The sequence below is a fragment of the Herpailurus yagouaroundi genome, unplaced genomic scaffold, assembly GCF_014898765.1.
Source record: "Herpailurus yagouaroundi ecotype Mexico unplaced genomic scaffold, PumYag 393, whole genome shotgun sequence".
NCBI lineage: Eukaryota > Metazoa > Chordata > Mammalia > Carnivora > Felidae > Herpailurus > Herpailurus yagouaroundi.
In genome coordinates this window covers 285,429-301,689 of record NW_024412610.1, presented here as the reverse complement: position 1 = coordinate 301,689, position 16,261 = coordinate 285,429, and the positions used below count along the sequence as shown (strand labels likewise).

General features: G+C 54.2%; 1 protein-coding gene and 1 long non-coding RNA gene across 3 annotated transcripts; one reads left to right on the top strand and one right to left on the bottom strand.

Annotated features, from left to right (window-relative positions):
- Positions 1–187: 187 nt before the first annotated feature.
- On the bottom strand, positions 188–15,783 carry VARS1 (valyl-tRNA synthetase 1). 2 transcript variants are annotated; one of them, XM_040463399.1, is made up of 30 exons: positions 15,510–15,783; positions 14,827–15,249; positions 13,607–13,741; positions 13,373–13,511; positions 13,008–13,132; positions 12,835–12,922; positions 12,509–12,609; positions 12,245–12,372; positions 7,049–7,213; positions 6,731–6,812; positions 6,111–6,230; positions 5,919–6,027; positions 5,732–5,826; positions 5,364–5,454; positions 5,000–5,124; positions 4,811–4,914; positions 4,567–4,725; positions 4,352–4,442; positions 4,119–4,224; positions 3,958–4,028; positions 3,745–3,870; positions 3,281–3,385; positions 3,130–3,198; positions 2,965–3,043; positions 2,716–2,843; positions 2,192–2,347; positions 1,805–2,011; positions 1,621–1,732; positions 1,182–1,507; positions 188–335 (listed from the first exon to the last, which is right to left on the bottom strand). In XM_040463399.1, exons 2-30 carry the CDS (start codon positions 15,211–15,213, stop codon positions 267–269), a joined length of 3,798 nt encoding a protein of 1,265 aa, XP_040319333.1. In that variant the 5' UTR covers positions 15,214–15,249; positions 15,510–15,783; the 3' UTR covers positions 188–266. The 2 variants fall into 2 exon arrangements, with proteins under 2 accessions (XP_040319333.1, XP_040319334.1); XM_040463400.1 differs by having other exon boundaries at positions 12,835–12,919; positions 15,510–15,781.
- On the top strand, positions 4,665–5,522 carry LOC121022362 (uncharacterized). Its single transcript, XR_005786913.1, has 2 exons — positions 4,665–4,756; positions 5,304–5,522. It is a non-coding gene; the product is annotated as an uncharacterized LOC121022362 (long non-coding RNA).
- Positions 15,784–16,261: the final 478 nt, after the last annotated feature.

Sequence of the window (16,261 nt, the reverse complement as noted above, 5' to 3'; positions counted from 1 at the left end):
AGAAGAGCTGGGAGGAGGAATGAGTGAGCAACATGACTCAGGCCTGGCTCAGCGCCAGGGACAGACCCAGGCAGACGCACCTCTCTGCCCACCCGGCGCCTCTTGCTCAGCCTGCCGCCCTTCCACTACCTTCCCAGACACGGGCCCTCAGTGCCCCTCCCCGGCACCACCACACACAGACAAGAGATGATTTTGTGGCAAAATATTTTATTGCTGCCACCCCCATGGCGGACTGCTGGGGGTTATGAGGGTCAGAGTCGGGTGCATCACAGCATCTTCTGAAATAGCGCGATGGCCTCGTCCACCTTCCTGAGCTCTGCTTCTGTCTGCTGGAGCTGGGGGTGGAACAAGGGAGAGGGGGTGGTGGGTGGTGAGGATTCAGGCCCAAGAGAGACCTCCAAATGCTCGCGATGGCAGAGGGGTCCCAGTTGGAAAGATGGGTGGGGACCGCAGCAGGGAGTAGTTTGGGGACTGTGTGAGCTCGGCTGGCCTGTTCCCTCCAAATTCTCACCAACCTCCCCATCAGCACCCACCTTCCCCTCCATCATCACTGGCCTCTCAGGTCTTGCCTTTTGCCAGAGTGGTCAGTCCCCCAAAACGAAGGAGCCCATGTGCCCTAGCCGGCAGCCCGACCCCCAGCTGGACGGCAGCACACAGGGGTTAGGGACGCAGCTTCCCAGGCAGGCACTGGGCCTTCATTTGTAAAATGGCAATGGGACACCCCCTGCCCTGAGCAGGTTTCCGGGAGATTGGACTGAGCCCTGCTCAGCGACCAAGGCTCCGTAACGCAGCCTCTGCTCATTTCTCTCTGCGTCCATGTGGTTCACCCCACTGCTCCTCCCTGGAGAGATCCCAGGTGAGCCCGCCAGGCTTCCTGGCTGTAAGTGGTCCTGAGACCAGCACCAGGCACTCAGGATGTTCTGGGCACTGGGTGGGGCACGAGGGCTCTGGCTGGGAGGCAGGATACCTGGTTCTAGGTCTGTCTTCACCTTGCTTGTGTGACCTTGGGCTGTGCCCCTGCTGCTGACCGTTTCTCATGTAAGAGGAGGGATTACGTGGGCCCCGCCTATGCAAGGGGCCCGGGCGGCCTGCTCCCCCATGGCTGCCCAGGGCTGGGCCTGATGATGGAGGGGGCAGACGGTGTGGGCAGTGGAGAAGGAATGCCCACCCACACCACACACCTTGACTTTGTCTGCCTCCTGGACGTCAAGGGGCACCTTCGTAGGGTAGTTCGAGGCAGCGCGGCGCTCCCGCAGACGCTGTGCCTGCCGCTGTGCCTCACCACGCTTGGCCTGCAGCTTGCCCAGCTCCCGGGCCGGGTCCACCAGTCCCTGCAGCTGCAGGTGGACGGAGCAGCGGTCAGAGGCCAGGGCCACAGCACAGCCCTGTGGCGCGGGAGCCCCCAGGGCCAGGACAGCCACCACGCCCGCGCTGGCCAGCGCCTGCACGTAGCCTGACACAGCCGACGCCAGAGCGCCCGTGGCCTCATCAGTCACTTCTAGGAAACCTGCGGGGAGGGAGGAAGGTGAGATGTGGCCCCCAGGAGACGCGAGAGGAGGCAACCACGTCGGACAAGGGTCCCAGAGTGGACTGAGGGGCCAGTGGGACGAGGTGGCTCACAGTCAGGCCGGATCCGGGTGAGGTTGTAGTCGGCACGCAGGGAGCGCACAGCTCGTGTGATGCTTAGGGCCAGTTCCATGGCAGCTTCTGCCTCAGGGTCCTTCCAGGAGCACTGTGGGATGGGAGAGGGGGTGAGGGAGGCAGGGGGGCAGGCCAGAGCCCCCCTCTAGGCTACACCCCATACCTCCGAGGGCTCCGGATAGGAGGTAATACAGAGGCTAGGCGGAGCTTGTAGTGTCCGCCGGGGCAGCCTCTGGAACAGCTCCTCGGTCACGAAGGGCATGAAGGGTGACAGCAGCCGCAGGCCAACGTCCAGGCAGGTATAGAGGGTCTGGCGAGCACACTCGGCCACCACCTGGTCCACCCCATTCAGCACGGGCTTCAGGCACTCCTAGGGGACCAGGAAGCACAGAGCACGAGGCTTAGGGACGGAAAAGGCCCAGCCTGCAGCCCTCACTGTGCCTGTGAGGACCAGGAAGGGGACAGGTTGGCTCAGGTCTCGTGGCCAACCACTGGCAACGTGAGGTCCAGGGCTCTGCCGCCCCCCACCCGTCTCTCAGCTCCTCCTCACCAGGTAGACATCACAGAGCTCATAGAGCCAGAAGCTGTACTGGGCAGTGGTGACAGCTGGGAAATCATAGGCCTGGAAACCTTGGTTGCTGAGCCTCACGGCCTCAGTCAGCCGGCTGCGGATCCAGCGGTCCACCAGGCTCTCATGGCCTCCAGGCTTGGGAAGAAGAGGCGCATCAGAGAGGAAGTACCATGAGCCCAGGGGGAAGGAGGCAGAAACCCATGGGCGGCAGGAACCATGGGCAGATCGGCATTCCAGCAGCCTGATACGTCTGAAGCAACCACCATGTGCCCAGCATCTGGAGGAAAAAGGACCCCCACCCCCTTCTCGGAGGACCCCGATGCTCAGGCTTTCCCTGTATCTATCTGTCCCGCCTGTTGCAGGAAGGCTCCTCCGGGGCAGGTGCTGGGCCTCCTGACTCAGTGGCTACAATCGCGACACAGCACGGACCATGCTCGATGCCTGAGCGGCAGACAAGCTGCCTGTGTGGGTGCTGCCCACCCTGCCGCCTACCAGGCCCTCACCTCAGAGGTGGGTGACGGCACAAAACCCTTCCCAAGGCCACGCAGGGCAAACTTTGTGGCGTTCCAGAGCTTGTTGCAGAAGTGGCGGTATCCCAATATCCGGTTCACATCCAGGTTGATGTCGCGACCTGGGTGGGTGTGAAGTGTGACTCCTCACTATTCTCCCTCCCAACTCGTGCCCATGGCGAAGGAGAAGGGTGGGCTCAGGGAAGGAGGAGGGACTCAGTGAAGAGGTTTTGGAGGCCATACCCTGGGACGTGTAGGCACACAGTCCAAACCGGAGGGCATCGGTGCCGCACTCGGGAATCCCCGCCGGGAAGTCTGCCTTCTGTGGGGAGGAGTCAGTCGGGGGCGTCCTGAGGCAGCCTCACCTACCTCAGCCCACACTGTAGCCCCAGAGCCCGTCCTCGGTACCTGCCCTTCTTTAGCCTTCTCCACCTCACTGGGATCCAGGTTGCTGTTCAGTAACTGGTCGTGGAGGCCCTGAGGGTGAGGTGGGAGCGGTCAGGGGGCCGTGGCCACAGCCCCACAGCCCTTCCCGGCCCGGCCCAGGGCACAGCCCCACCTGTAGGGAGACTCCGTGGATGACGTCCAGGGGGTCGATGACGTTGCCTAGAGACTTGCTCATCTTTCGGCCATGGGCATCTCGCACGATGGCGTGGAGGTAGACCTGACAAGCAAGGGCAGGGAAGGCCCATGACAATGTGTCTCCTCACCCACACCACAATGCCTGCCGGGGCCCTGCATCCGGTCTGCCCCGTTCTGGACCTCAGGCCCCCACGGTACCCCTGCCAGTGCATTTGGCACTTTCATGGGAATTAGAGGCGCTCCCTCATCTAGGAAGCCATGGCACGGAATCACTGAGTGGAACCCGGGCTGGCTTTCAGTCCCCACAAGCCCTCCCTGGCTAGGCCCACCCACAGCTGTCCGTGGGCTGTGCTGTGTCCCCATGTGTGCTGAGCCTGAGCTGTGGCACAGGAGGGTGGGTGATGGTAGGGACTGTGGGAAGGGTGTCGGCAGTCTTATCACCTCTCTGAAAGGCAGCTTGCCAGTGAGCTTCAGGCCAAGCATGACCATCCTGGCCACCCAGAAGAACAGGATGTCATGGCCCGTCTCCAGCAGCGTCCCCGGGTAGAACACATTCAGATCTTCTGACTGGGGGCAGAGCAGGGCATGATGGGGAGCCAAGCACCCACCTCCAAGACCATCATTCCACCCTGGGCTGGTCCCCCAGGAACATACGTGGTTGGGCCAGCCCAGGATGGAGAAGGGGAAGAGGCCAGAGGAGAACCAGGTGTCCAACACATCCTCATCTGAGGGAGGCCAAAGGTCAGAGATCAGAGGGGACACAGATGAGGATCAGAACCCCAGCTCTGCCCTTCACCCCCAAGGCCCTGACTTGCCTTGCCGGAGACTGATCTCGTCAGGGGACACTCCAAATTCCTTGGCTGCCTTCTCCCGGGCCTCGGCCTCGCTGCGCCCGCTCACCCAGTACCGCCCATCAGGGTCCTGCCAGAGGTAGGGTGAGTGCCAAGGGGGTCCCTCTGCCTTGCCCTGACCCCTCCCCCCAGCAAGGACCCCACAGACCCACAATTCCCTGAGATGTGCCAGTGTCCAGCTCTGGCCCAGTTCTCACCTCCCCTGGGGGCACAGCTGGGTCACTAACTGTGATGAAGTAGGCTGGGATGCGATGGCCCCACCACAGCTGCCGGGAGATACACCAGTCCCTGCAAATGGTGGGGGGCAGGGGGATTAGGGGGAAGGGACGTGAATCAGGCAGGGGGGGGGAGGTGCCCCGGCCTGTGCCCTGCTTAGCCTCTCACCCAATCACCCTCCCACATCCTGACGCACCGGATGTTGTCCATCCAGGCGTGCCACGTCCGTTGATGGGCCTCAGGTAGGATGCGGAGGTCACCCCGTGTCACAGCAGCACTAGCGGCCTGGGCCATCTCCCCACAGCGCACGTACCACTGTGGCCGCAGGAGAGGCTCCACCACGTCCTTGGACCGGCTGTGAGAACACACGGGTGGGAGATCAAGAGGTGAGCACCCTGAGGAGCCCCTCCCCTGCCCTCTTCCCAGGCCCCCGTCCTCACTTGCAAAGCGGCACCACCATGGGGTTGTCCTCAATGCCTCGGAACAGTCCCCGCTCCTTCAGTGCCGCCAGCACTGCCTTCCTGGCCTCAAACCTCGGTAGGCCCTGGGTATGAGACAGGCCTCATCACGGCCATGCCTACGTACCCCACCGTCTCTCGACCTGGCCACCACACCCCAGGTAGTCTCACCAGGAAAGGCGGGGGCACGTTGATGAGGGCCCCTCGGGAGTCCATGATGCTGATGGCCTCCAGCCCGTGCCGCTGCCCGACTTCATAGTCATTCTGGTCATGTGCGGGGGTGATCTTCACTGCACCTGGGGTGTACGTGGGGGTGCCGGGGTCACGAGGACTCAGTGGAGTCTCTATACACACCCTCTTTTGCTGAAAGATGTGGCCCCCAGACCACCCTTGTCTCCCACCTTTCGAGTACAGCCCCCTGAAACCCAGCCCAAGTCCTGCTGGTTTAGGAAAAGCTTCTTCTTTTTCTTCCAAGGGGAAGATGAATGACCAAAGGGTGCCTCCTTCTCTCTCCAGAGGACAGCCCCCGGCTCACCTGTGCCAAACTCCATGTCCACAAAATCGTCAAAGACGATGGGGAGGCTCTGAGACGAGAATGGGTGAATCACGCTCCTCCCCTTCAGGTGCTGGGGGCAGAGGGAGACATCAAAAATTCAAGAAGGCAAAAGCAAACAATAAATCATTTCAAAGATGAAAAAAAATTCAAAACAGGCTGGACCCAATTCCTCTTACCCAGGTCCCTGATTGTCCCAACACCCAGGGCCAAAAAGGAGCTGAAAATGAGTTTCTGATGCAATTTTCTCTCAGCCAAGAGGCTGAGCGCCCATCCCAACCTCATTCACAGTGTAGGAGCCCCTTCCAACCAGCACTCCTCCCCAGCTGTGGGCAGCACCCCTGCCACACCTGGTATCTCGGGTCTTTGGGATGCACAGCTACGGCCACGTCTCCCAGCATCGTTTCAATCCGAGTTGTCGCCACTACCACCTCCTCATCACTGTCTAGGGTGACACGAGGACTTGTGGTCTCAGCTCTGGCCCGTTCTCACCTCGTACCTCACCCAGCCCGGGACCCTGATGCCCCTGGCTCCTACCTGAGCCTTGGACCTTGTAGGCAAAGGAGACAAGGACCCCAAACTCCACCTTCTCCTTGTAGCCAGGCACGGAGAGCAGAGTGCGACCTGTCAGCTCCTTCTTATCCACCTGTGAGATGGGTGTTAAATAGCCAGGGAGCTGGAGTGGGGGCGCGGAGATGGAGAGAGCCTGGGGTGGGGGTGGGGACACACCTCGATGTCGGAGATCGCAGAGTTGAGGGTGCAGGACCAGTTGACGAGACGGGTGCTGCGGTAGATGACTCCTTCCTCATGGAGCCGGACGAAGGCCTCTGTCACAGCTGCTGAGAGTTTCTAGGGAGCAGGGGGAGTCACGCATGGGCCCAGGTGCCTAGGGACCCAGGCAGACTTGCCAAAGCAGTGGGATCTGGCGAGACTTGGGCTGTCCAGAGTCCCACCGTCAGCACACAGACCCCTTTGAGGGCTAGAGGGCAGAAGTATTTTTCTTGAGGAGGAGAGAGAACTACGGGAACACAAAGGCAGGCAACAAGCCTGAAGACTCTGAAGATGGCAGGGAAGCCACTCAGCTAGGGACAGGTGCTGGTGAAGAGAATCCTGGGAGTTCAGGCTCCATAGGAGAGTGAGGCCCCAAATGTGTGCCACCTGAAAGAATGTGAGCTCCCAGACTGGGTGACAAAGGGCCATGATAAGGGGCAAGAAGTGGTATTTGCAGCTGAGCCCTTAGTGGTTTCCTATGAGCAGTGGGCTCCCCTCCTAGGGGAAGGGTGCTCTCTTCTGTGGGTGCTCTGGGAGCTTCCCTGTCCTGCCTCAGCCCCAAGACCCCTCCTACTCACAGGGTCCATGGTGAAACAGGCTCGATTCCAGTCCAAGGAGCTGCCAAGCTTCTTCAGCTGGTGGTAAATCCGGTCACCCTTCCTGGAAATGGACAAACAGGCCGGGATCAGCACTCAGGCCTGGGCTGGAGAGAGACACTGAGCAGCTGATGGGGTATTTTCACCCGTCCCTCGTCCCTCTGAAAATGACCTGGGCCCCAGAGCCCACTGACCCTCAGCCTCCATGAGGGTCTGGCTCTGCAGCCATGGCCGGAGGCTACAGAGATCTTATCTGGACAGGGGGACAGGAGTGGGGGGGGGGGGGGGCTGCATACTCACTCCTCTTTCCACTTCCAGACCTCCCGTAGGAAGGCCTCTCGGCCCAGCTGGTGCCGGCTCAGCCCCCGTTCGCGCCAGAGTTTCTTCTCCACGACCACCTGAGTGGCAATGCCAGCGTGGTCACAGCCAGGGTTCCACAGGGTGGTCTCCCCTCGCATGCGGTGCCTATGGGAAGAACACGAGGACCCAAGGGGGAGTGGGCTGGTGGACCTGGCATCAAAGGAAGAAGGGGCTCCTGGGCAAGGAGTCAATGGACTCAGGAAAGAAAGGGGCCCAATTCTAAAGTTATAGTCAGGGAGGGGCGCCTGGATGGCTCAGTCAGTTAGGTGTCCGACTTCAGCTCAGGTCATGATCTCATGGTTCATGGGTTCGAGCGCCATGTTTGGCTCTATGCTGACAACTCAGAGCCTGGAGCCTGCTTCGGATTCTGTGTTTCCCTCTCTGCCCCTCCCCCACTCGTGCTCTGTCTCTGTCTCTCAAAAATAAATAAATGTTAAAAAAAAAAAAAATTTTTTTTTAAATGTTCTAGTCAGGGAGCAATGTGCAAGGACAGCCAGAGCAATCTGGCAAAAGAACAAAGAAACAAAGACGCTCTTGCCGTATGAGAAAGTTATGATTATTAAACAGTAAGTTACTAAAAAATAAATAAATAAATAAATAAATAAAAATAAACAGTAAGTTACTACATAGAAACAAAGTTACAGATAAAGGGAACCAAACCGGGTCTAGAAACAGACGCAAGCACATTCAGTGTTTGTCAAAAGTCGCATTTCTTATCAGTAGGGAAAGGATGAGCTACTGAATAAGTCTGTTTAGGACAGCTAGCTAATTAGTTCCCTACTTCCCAACACTCAACAACGATAAATTCTAATCAGACTGATGAACTCAACACTATCAGAAAAGCATTAGAAAAAAATAACACACTTTTCAAACTAAAAAAAAAGACCAAGACACAGATGAGACTGTGACTCGGAGGTAAGAGAGGGCTTTGTTAACACGACGCAAAGATAAAGCTAAAGAACACTGACAAATCAACTAGACCAAAATGTAAAAATCTCAGAATAAGACCCCTAAGTAAAGTTAAAAAGCAAGTGATAGGCCATTTAGGGGGAAGTGACTAGAAGCTAATAACACATTAGGGAACTAATCAGGAGGTGAATTAGAGAAAATAGAGTAGCATTGCAGGGCTACATCTGCCACGCTCTGGTTCAAGTTCGTGCAGCTTATGCTCAAGCTCTCTGCTGATGTGGCACATAAAGCCATTAAATTCCAATGACCTTTTCTGTGACCTTTTCGAACTAAGCACATTAAAGTGGGGAGAGGAAATTATTATATAAACAGAGGCAACTGGGTGGCTCAGCCCATTCAGCTTTTGACTCTTGATCTCAGGTTCAAACCCTGCGTTGGGCCTGGAGCCTCCTTAAAAATAATAATAATGAAATAAAATAAAATAAAGATATTAAAAAAATAACAAAGAAACACTACCTATACATCACTTTCAAAGACTCATCAAACTATATTATATTCATTACTTTACAATCTGATCATCCCCACTACAGTTAGATCTCCTTGGGTCCTTGGGAATAGGGACTAAAGCGACTCCATTCTCCTGAGCTCTTCGATCCTCAAAGTGTTGGTTAAACGTGTATTGGATACAGGGCGCCTGGTTGGCTCAGTCGGCTAAGCGTCTGACTTCAGCTCAGGTCATGATCTCGCGGTCTTCGAGTTTGAGCCCCTCATTGGGCTCTGTGCTGACAGCTCAGAGCCTGGAGCCTGCTTTAAATTCTGTGTCTCCCGGGGCGCCTGGGTGGCGCAGTCGGTTAAGCGTCCGACTTCAGCCAGGTCACGATCTCGCGGTCCGGGAGTTCGAGCCCTGTGTCGGGCTCTGGGCTGATGGCTCAGAGCCTGGAGCCTGTTTCCGATTCTGTGTCTCCCTCTCTCTCTGCCCCTCCCCCGTTCATGCTCTGTCTCTCTCTGTCCCAAAAATAAAAATAAACATTGAAAAAATAAATTCTGTGTCTCCCATTCTCTCTGCCCCTCTCCTGCTCATGCTCTGTCTCAAAAATAAAAACATGTACTGGATACAAATATGTTTTATGAAATCTGGTATTTGTTAGGTATTACCAAAGAAGTAAAGCATAACAAATGAAAATACAAAGAATAGGGGCGCCTAGGTGGCTCAGTAGGTTGAGCGTCCGACCTCGGCTCAGGTCATGATATCGCGGTCTTGTCTGTGAGTTCGAGCCCCGTGCTGGGCTCTGTGCTGACAGCTCAGAGCCTGGAGCCTGCTTTGGATTCTCTGTCTCCCTCTCTCTCTGCCCCTCCCCTGTTCATGCTCTGTCTCTCTCTGTCAAAAATAAAATAAACATTAAAAAAAAGAAAACACAAAGAATATTTTACTAAAAGCATTTCTCAGGGTTTGTATAAAGTTGACCAAAAAAAAAAAAAAAAAAAAATCAGTAAAATGTCATAGGTATTTGCATGAAAGTACCCTATTCTCTGCTGGGGAGAAAAAGAAAAAATATAGATATACAACCCACTTTTATTAATAATGTTTTGTTGATGGAAATATTTAATGTTGTGTTTCATGTGTTATTTTTTTTTTTATTTACATTTATTTATTTTTGAGAGACAGAATGAGACAGAGCATGAGTGGAGGTGGGGCAGAGAGAGGAGACACAGAATCTGAAGCAGGCTCCAGGCTCCAAGCAAGCATTCAGCACAGAGCCCAATGCGGGGCTCAAACCCATGAACCACGAGGTCATGACCTGAGCCGAAGTCGGACACTTAACCAACCGAGCCACCCAGGCACCCCTGTTATTTTTGATTCTAAAATGTTGATAGAAATCTATTCCATTTAAGTAAATGGGAGTTTCTAACATTTTATTTAGGCCATGTTCATTAGAAAAAAGGCTGCTATCTTAAAAGTTCTTTTTTTTAATGTCATTTGCTTCTTTTTTTTAAGTTTATTTCTTTATTTTGAGAGAGAGAGAGAGAATGTGAGCGGGGGAGCAGAGAGAGAATCCCAAGCAGGCTCTGCCCTGTCAGTGTAGAGCCTGACTCAGAGCTGGATCCACCCAGGGGCCCCACCTTAAAAAGTTTTCTAAGAAGTGTTCATTCTTTTCTAGTGTTACTAAGTTGACTGTTGTATGTTACATGTATTTAACACAACTCTGTATTTTCAGCTTTCAATTCCTCACAAAATTCTAAATCTGATGTTGTATCCCTAGTGCCCAGAGCACAGCTGGCACATCGTGATGCCTGATAAGTACTCCCAACCAGATTAAGTTAGTAAATAAGACTCCAGAAAATTTTCTCAGAACTTAAATTAAAATTAAATAAACCCTGGCTTCTAAAGATAAAAAAGTTGTTTTAAAATACTTTTCTAGGGGCGCCTGGGTGGCGCAGTCGGTTAAGCGTCCGACTTCAGCCAGGTCACGATCTCGCGGTCTGTGAGTTCGAGCCCCGCGTCGGGCTCTGGGCTGATGGCTCGGAGCCTGGAGCCTGTTTCCGATTCTGCGTCTCCCTCTCTCTCTGACCCTCCCCCGTTCATGCTCTGTCTCTCTCTGTCCCAAAAATAAATAAACATTGAAAAAAAATTAAAAAAAAAAAAAAAAAAAACTTTTCTAGGGGCACCTGAGTGGCTTAGTCGGTTGAGCATCTGACTCTTGATTTCAACTCAGGTCATGATTCCAGGATTGTGGAATCGAGCTCTGCTTTGGGCTCTTTGCTAAGTGTGGAGCCTGCTTAAAATTCTCTCTGTCTCTCTCTCTCTCTCTCTCTCTCTGTCTCCTTCTGCCCCTCTTCCCTGCTAGCACTCTCTCTAAAATAAAAGTAAATAAATAAATTGAATTAAGTACATTTTTAAAGAAACTTGCCATCTGGAATATTAAATTATATAAATTGTTAACTAATTAAAATATTAAAATAGTAAAAATTAGGAAGGAACAAGTACTAGAACAGGAGAAAACATACACAACAAACCAAAAAAAATCAATATCTGAATATTAAAGAATCTTCCAACAAACCAATTAAAGAAAAAAAAAAAAAAACAAAGAATCAATAGAAAAATGGACAAAAGATGGGTACAGACGATTCATATAAAAGGAAACCTGACCGGCCAAACATGAACAGGCACAGACTCAGTAATCACAAACAAACACGGATATGTCCAGGGTCGGTAAGGGAACAGGGAAATGAATACTCTCACATGCAGTTCACAGAAGTATAAATCACTGAAGCTGCTTTGGGGGCAACTTAATATAAGCATGTCCCTCAGACCCAGAAGTTTCACTTCCTGATAGTATATCAGAGAATCCTTCCACTTGCACTTGAGAAAGCATATACAGGAATGTGTATTCCAGCAAGGTTTTCAAGAGAGAAAAATCAGAAACAGCCATTAATAAAAAAGTGATTCCAGGGCACCTAAGTGGCTTAGTCAGTTGAATGACTGACTCTTAAGAGCCTGCTTAAGATTCTCTCTCTCTCCCCCCCTCTGCTCCTCTCCCTGTCTTGTGCACTTACTCTAAAATAAAAAAAAAAAAAAAAAAAAAAAAAGTGATTATTACAGCACAGCCACATTATAGAATGCTATGGAGCAATGAAAGAGAATGAGATCAGTCTATGTATAAGAACAAGGAAAAGATCTCCAAAGTAAACTGCTAAGTGTTAAAAAAAAATAAAAAAGTCGTAGAGTAATATGTTTGGGGTGAGCCCTTTATGTTAAAGAAGAGAAAAAGAAAAACCCACTCAAAAGGAAAATTATACAGTTCTATGGGCATGCATATTTGTAAGTAGATAGGAAAGATCTGGAATGATACACATCAAAGTGGTAATAATGGCTATGTTTCGGGAGGGAGTAGGTCTAGAGAGACGCAAAGAGACTTGAAGCTTTAAATTTCTTACAAAAACATATTCACAGATTTCTTGTTTAACTCAAAATAATGTTATTTTCCATAGCAAGAGCAGGGAGAGAACAGCATCTGCAAATGAGGGGTGTTGGTTGCTTGACTGGGGGAGCATGCTGAGGATGATGGGAATGATTACGAGAGAAGTGTAGCACCACCAGGGGGCACAGCTGAGGGCCAATATGGAAGAAGGGAGGACAGATGGCCTGTCAGGGAACAGAAGGGAGGACAGGAGTGAGAAGCCAGAGAAGGCAGAGGGAACCCGTTGAAGGAGAGGACAGGAACTCACCATCGGGTCAGGGAGTCCTGGATGGCGTTGGTGAGTGCGTGGCCCAGGTGCAGGGAGCCTGTCACATTGGGGGGTGGGATGCACATCATGAAGATTCCCCGGGGATTTGGTGCTGACACGCTGGCACGCTGATGGGGGAGGAAGGACGGGCACATGATAAGGCCTCATGTCACCTCTCCCGGCCCCCTCCCAGGCAACCTGTCCTCTGGCCCTGCTGTCCCCCTCCCACATCTCCTCCAGGCCTGGGCAGTGGAGGCCACTCACTCCATACTCGGGCTTGAAGAAGCCCTGCTGCTCCCACCAAGGGTACCAGGCAGCTTCCACGTACTGAGGGCTGTAGGAGTCAGGCATGGTGCCACTGACATCTGGGGGAGAGAAGGGGAGGGTCAGTGCCTGAGGCTGGGAGCAGCTGGGCCGACGACGGGCCTTTGGTGCTTACATCACAGGACAGGCATTGGGAGATCCAGGGGCTGTGCAAATCCTCACAAGCCAAGCAGTGGGCGCAACGGCAGAGTAGGAAGAGGTTAACACTGCGCAGCAGCAGAAGAGGGTGGATGTGAAGCGCTGGGGTCCCTACCCCCTTCTAGTACCTTTCTTTTCCCCAGATGGGGTTGGGAGGTCGTAGGTAATGACCCCAGGATCCCGTTTCCCCCTCTTCTCTGGTTTTGGTTTCTTCTGCTTGGGAGGGAAGAGATACAGGCACAGATATCATCCACCCATGTGTGCTACCAGCTTTCTTCCAGTCCTACCCTTAGCTTCTCACCTCCCCTGGGGGCGGCTGCTGCTGTTGGCTCTTCTGCTTCTGCTGGAATTTCTCTAGCTTCTCCCGTTTCTTTGCCTCTTTCTTGAGTTGCGTAGCAGTCTTTGGGGGTGCAGGGACCTCAGAGCCTAGGCAGAGGCACAGAAATGCCAACTTGGCCCATTGGGGACCCTCTGTGAACCTTACTACTATGTTTCAGACAGGCTATTCCAGCTGCCCAAGTGCTCCTCCATGCTGGTCTCCCATCTCACCCTTCCTCAGGCCCCTTCCCCAGTGATTCCACCATTCATAAGAAAACAAAAAAAGAAAGTGAGCTACACGGAAAGCCCAGAGGAACCCCTCCCATTTTACTCCCTACCCTGCCTCACCTGGCTGTTGGGAGAGCAGTCTGGCCCCTGAGTACAGAACCACTTCCCCCAGCACTGCACGGAATTCTGGCTGCTGGACACAGGTGATAAACCAGCGTGTCACATTACCCCAGATCCGGCGCGCAGAGGGGTCCAGGACCTGGGATGGTGACAAGAATTGAAATAGCCTTAGTCACCCTATAATGAGGTCTGAGGGGAGCTTCTGTCATTCTTCTCTAGGCCCCGGTGACTTACGTAACGGAAAGGCAGCAGCAAGGCTGTGACAGCCGCCAGGTCAGCCAGAGTGGGAGCCTCCCCAGCCAGGTAGGTGTGCAGCCGAAGCCACTCTTCCAAGGGGCTCAGAGCCCTCCCCAGGGCCCCCAGGGCAGCCTAGCAGGAAAGGGAAGAGGTTATGAATGTGATAAGGCTTGGCCCACCTCAATCCCACCCCTTATCCCCACCCAATCCAGGTGACCCCCTTCTACTCCACAAATCACCACCTCTGAGGTCAAATGGTCATAAAAATATTCCCATTTGTTCAATGAATTCCTGCTGAACACTTACTATGTGTCAGATGCAATATATCAAACACAAGAAGTTAATGTTAAGATTACATGAGACAGCACAGTAATTGCTTCAAGAAGTATTAAGTACCTACTACAGGCCAGACACTTCTCTAAGAATGAGGAGATGAAAACAGACCCTGCCTGGTGGAGTTAACACTCTAGCGGGGGAGACAGACAATACATATGCAAACATATAACACATTACCCTATTTTTCTTCCTAAGTGCTCTAAAGAAAAATAAATCAGGCTGAAGTGGGGACAAGGAATTCCAGAGAGGGAACCTCTATTTTAGACAGAATAAGCAGGATATAAGGAAGCAAGTCAGGGTCTAAGTCATATATTCATTTCATTCATCCATCCATTCATTCATTCATTCATTCATTCAAGAAATATGAAGTATCCACCATGTGCTCAAAACTCTGCAAGGAGGTGGTTGCTTTGAAGAATTCCTGGCTACAGTCTGGTACAGTTCTCTCTCCTCTCCCTTCCAGCCCTTCCTCATTTCCCTCTCCCTCATCTCCTTCCAGCAGGGGCCACCTCTCTCTCGCACCCCACTTGCCTCTCATCTCTCCTTCACCCAGTCTTTATTTTCTACACTTCACAGTAACCACGGCCTTCATCAGCCTCAGACTCCTCAAACTTTTGTGCCCAGACTTTAAAACACCTGGCACCAGACTGCTCTGCACACTTCTTTTAATCTTCTCGAGTTCCTCAACATGAAAACTTCTCTTTTCATCAACGGGAAGACCGAGGCTTCAGAGTTTAAGAAACCGGCCCAAGGTTATCATACCAGGCGGCAATCTGGGATTTGATCAGTGTTTCTCCACATCTGACATGCTATCTTCACTACCCATTCCACCTTCTTTCTTCTAAATTTCCCCCTCTCCCTCTTCCCTTCTCCCCAATCACCTGGGGGTCCTGGGCAGAGCTTCGGAGTCCCAAGGCCGGCAGCGATGCTCCACAGGCAGCTGGTATTAGCTCCGTGTCGGCGTAACTGACCCACTGTTGGACCAGGACGGCGGCCCGGCTACCGCCAGGGCCCCCCAGGCCTGCTGGCCACAGCAGCTGGGCCACAGCGGTGGCCCCCCACACCCAGAGCCCGCCGGGCCCCTGCTCCAGGGCGGGCAGGCGGGGTGGGGGAAAGGGAGTCCTGCTGGTCGGGGGTGGCTGGAGACAGACGCGGGGGTGGGCTCCTCCCCAGCCCGGTCCCTCCCCGGCCTCCCCATAACGCGCAGCGATAAGGGCACGGAGGCTGGGGAAGGCATCGGGATGAGGGGAGACATACAGGATGGACATGGTTACGCAGGGGGTCCGAACGAGGTGGACAAAAACCTAAGGAGAAGGAAAGACGGGAAGACTGAGGAACCCAGGGGCGTCCTACTGGAGGAGAGAGGGCACCCCCGTGGGGACTCCTGTACCGCAGGTGCCCGAGACCCCCAGGACTGGAGGTCTGATAGGGCCTTAAAAGCCAAGGGCCCGGCTCTCGGAGTGGCAGTGCCAGTGGGAAACTCCCCAGGATCGCGCGTGCTCGGGGACTGCGGGATAGACCCTCGGCGAGCGGCAGGACGCGGGCTCGGGCCGCCGGTACGTACTGGAGAGAGGTGGTCAGGCCCAGCCGGACAGCCACCCCACGGCCGGGCGCCGGCCGAAGGTGGACCGGCCTGGAGGCCGGGGCCGAGAAGTCCGGCGGGCAGGGACGGTGGGCGGTTCTCCGGGCGATGCCAGCTCCCTGCGACCGCCGCCGGGCCGTGTGTGCCCACGTGTTCCCCCCCTTTGTGACAACAAGCGTTTCCGGGCCCGCGGGTCCTGGCGCGGGCGGCCGTGCTCCGCCTGCGTGTGCGGGTGCGGCCCTGCCCGACACTGGCCCGAGGCCGCGCCACCCGCCGCCGACCGCGCTCACGAGGGACCGCGCGGGACGCGGACGCGGGAGCGGAGGACGGCCCCGCAACCGCTCTTCGGTCAGGCGCCACCGCGGGCACCTTGCACGGGTCCTCGGGCGGGCCAGAGGAGGGCGGCGCCCAGCGGGCAGTCCGGGAACCTGCCGGCCGCGGCCGAGAGGGCGCCCCGCCTCTTCTCGGAGCCTCATTCCCTCCGCAAAGAAGAGGGAGTCAACTGGAGGGCCCGTAAGGTCCTCTAGCGCTGAGAACTCATCTGTATAGAAAACTCCTATTTGCTGAATCAGCCAGTTAAGAATTCAGTTAATTCCCAGTTACAACTCTCCACAATAAAAATGGTCACTTATGTTAAACCTCTATAGATATTCAGGAAGCGTGTAGTGATTTGGCTGGGTTGAGGCGGCATGATAGAGCAGCATCAAATGCATGTTGGTGTCTCATTAACTGTC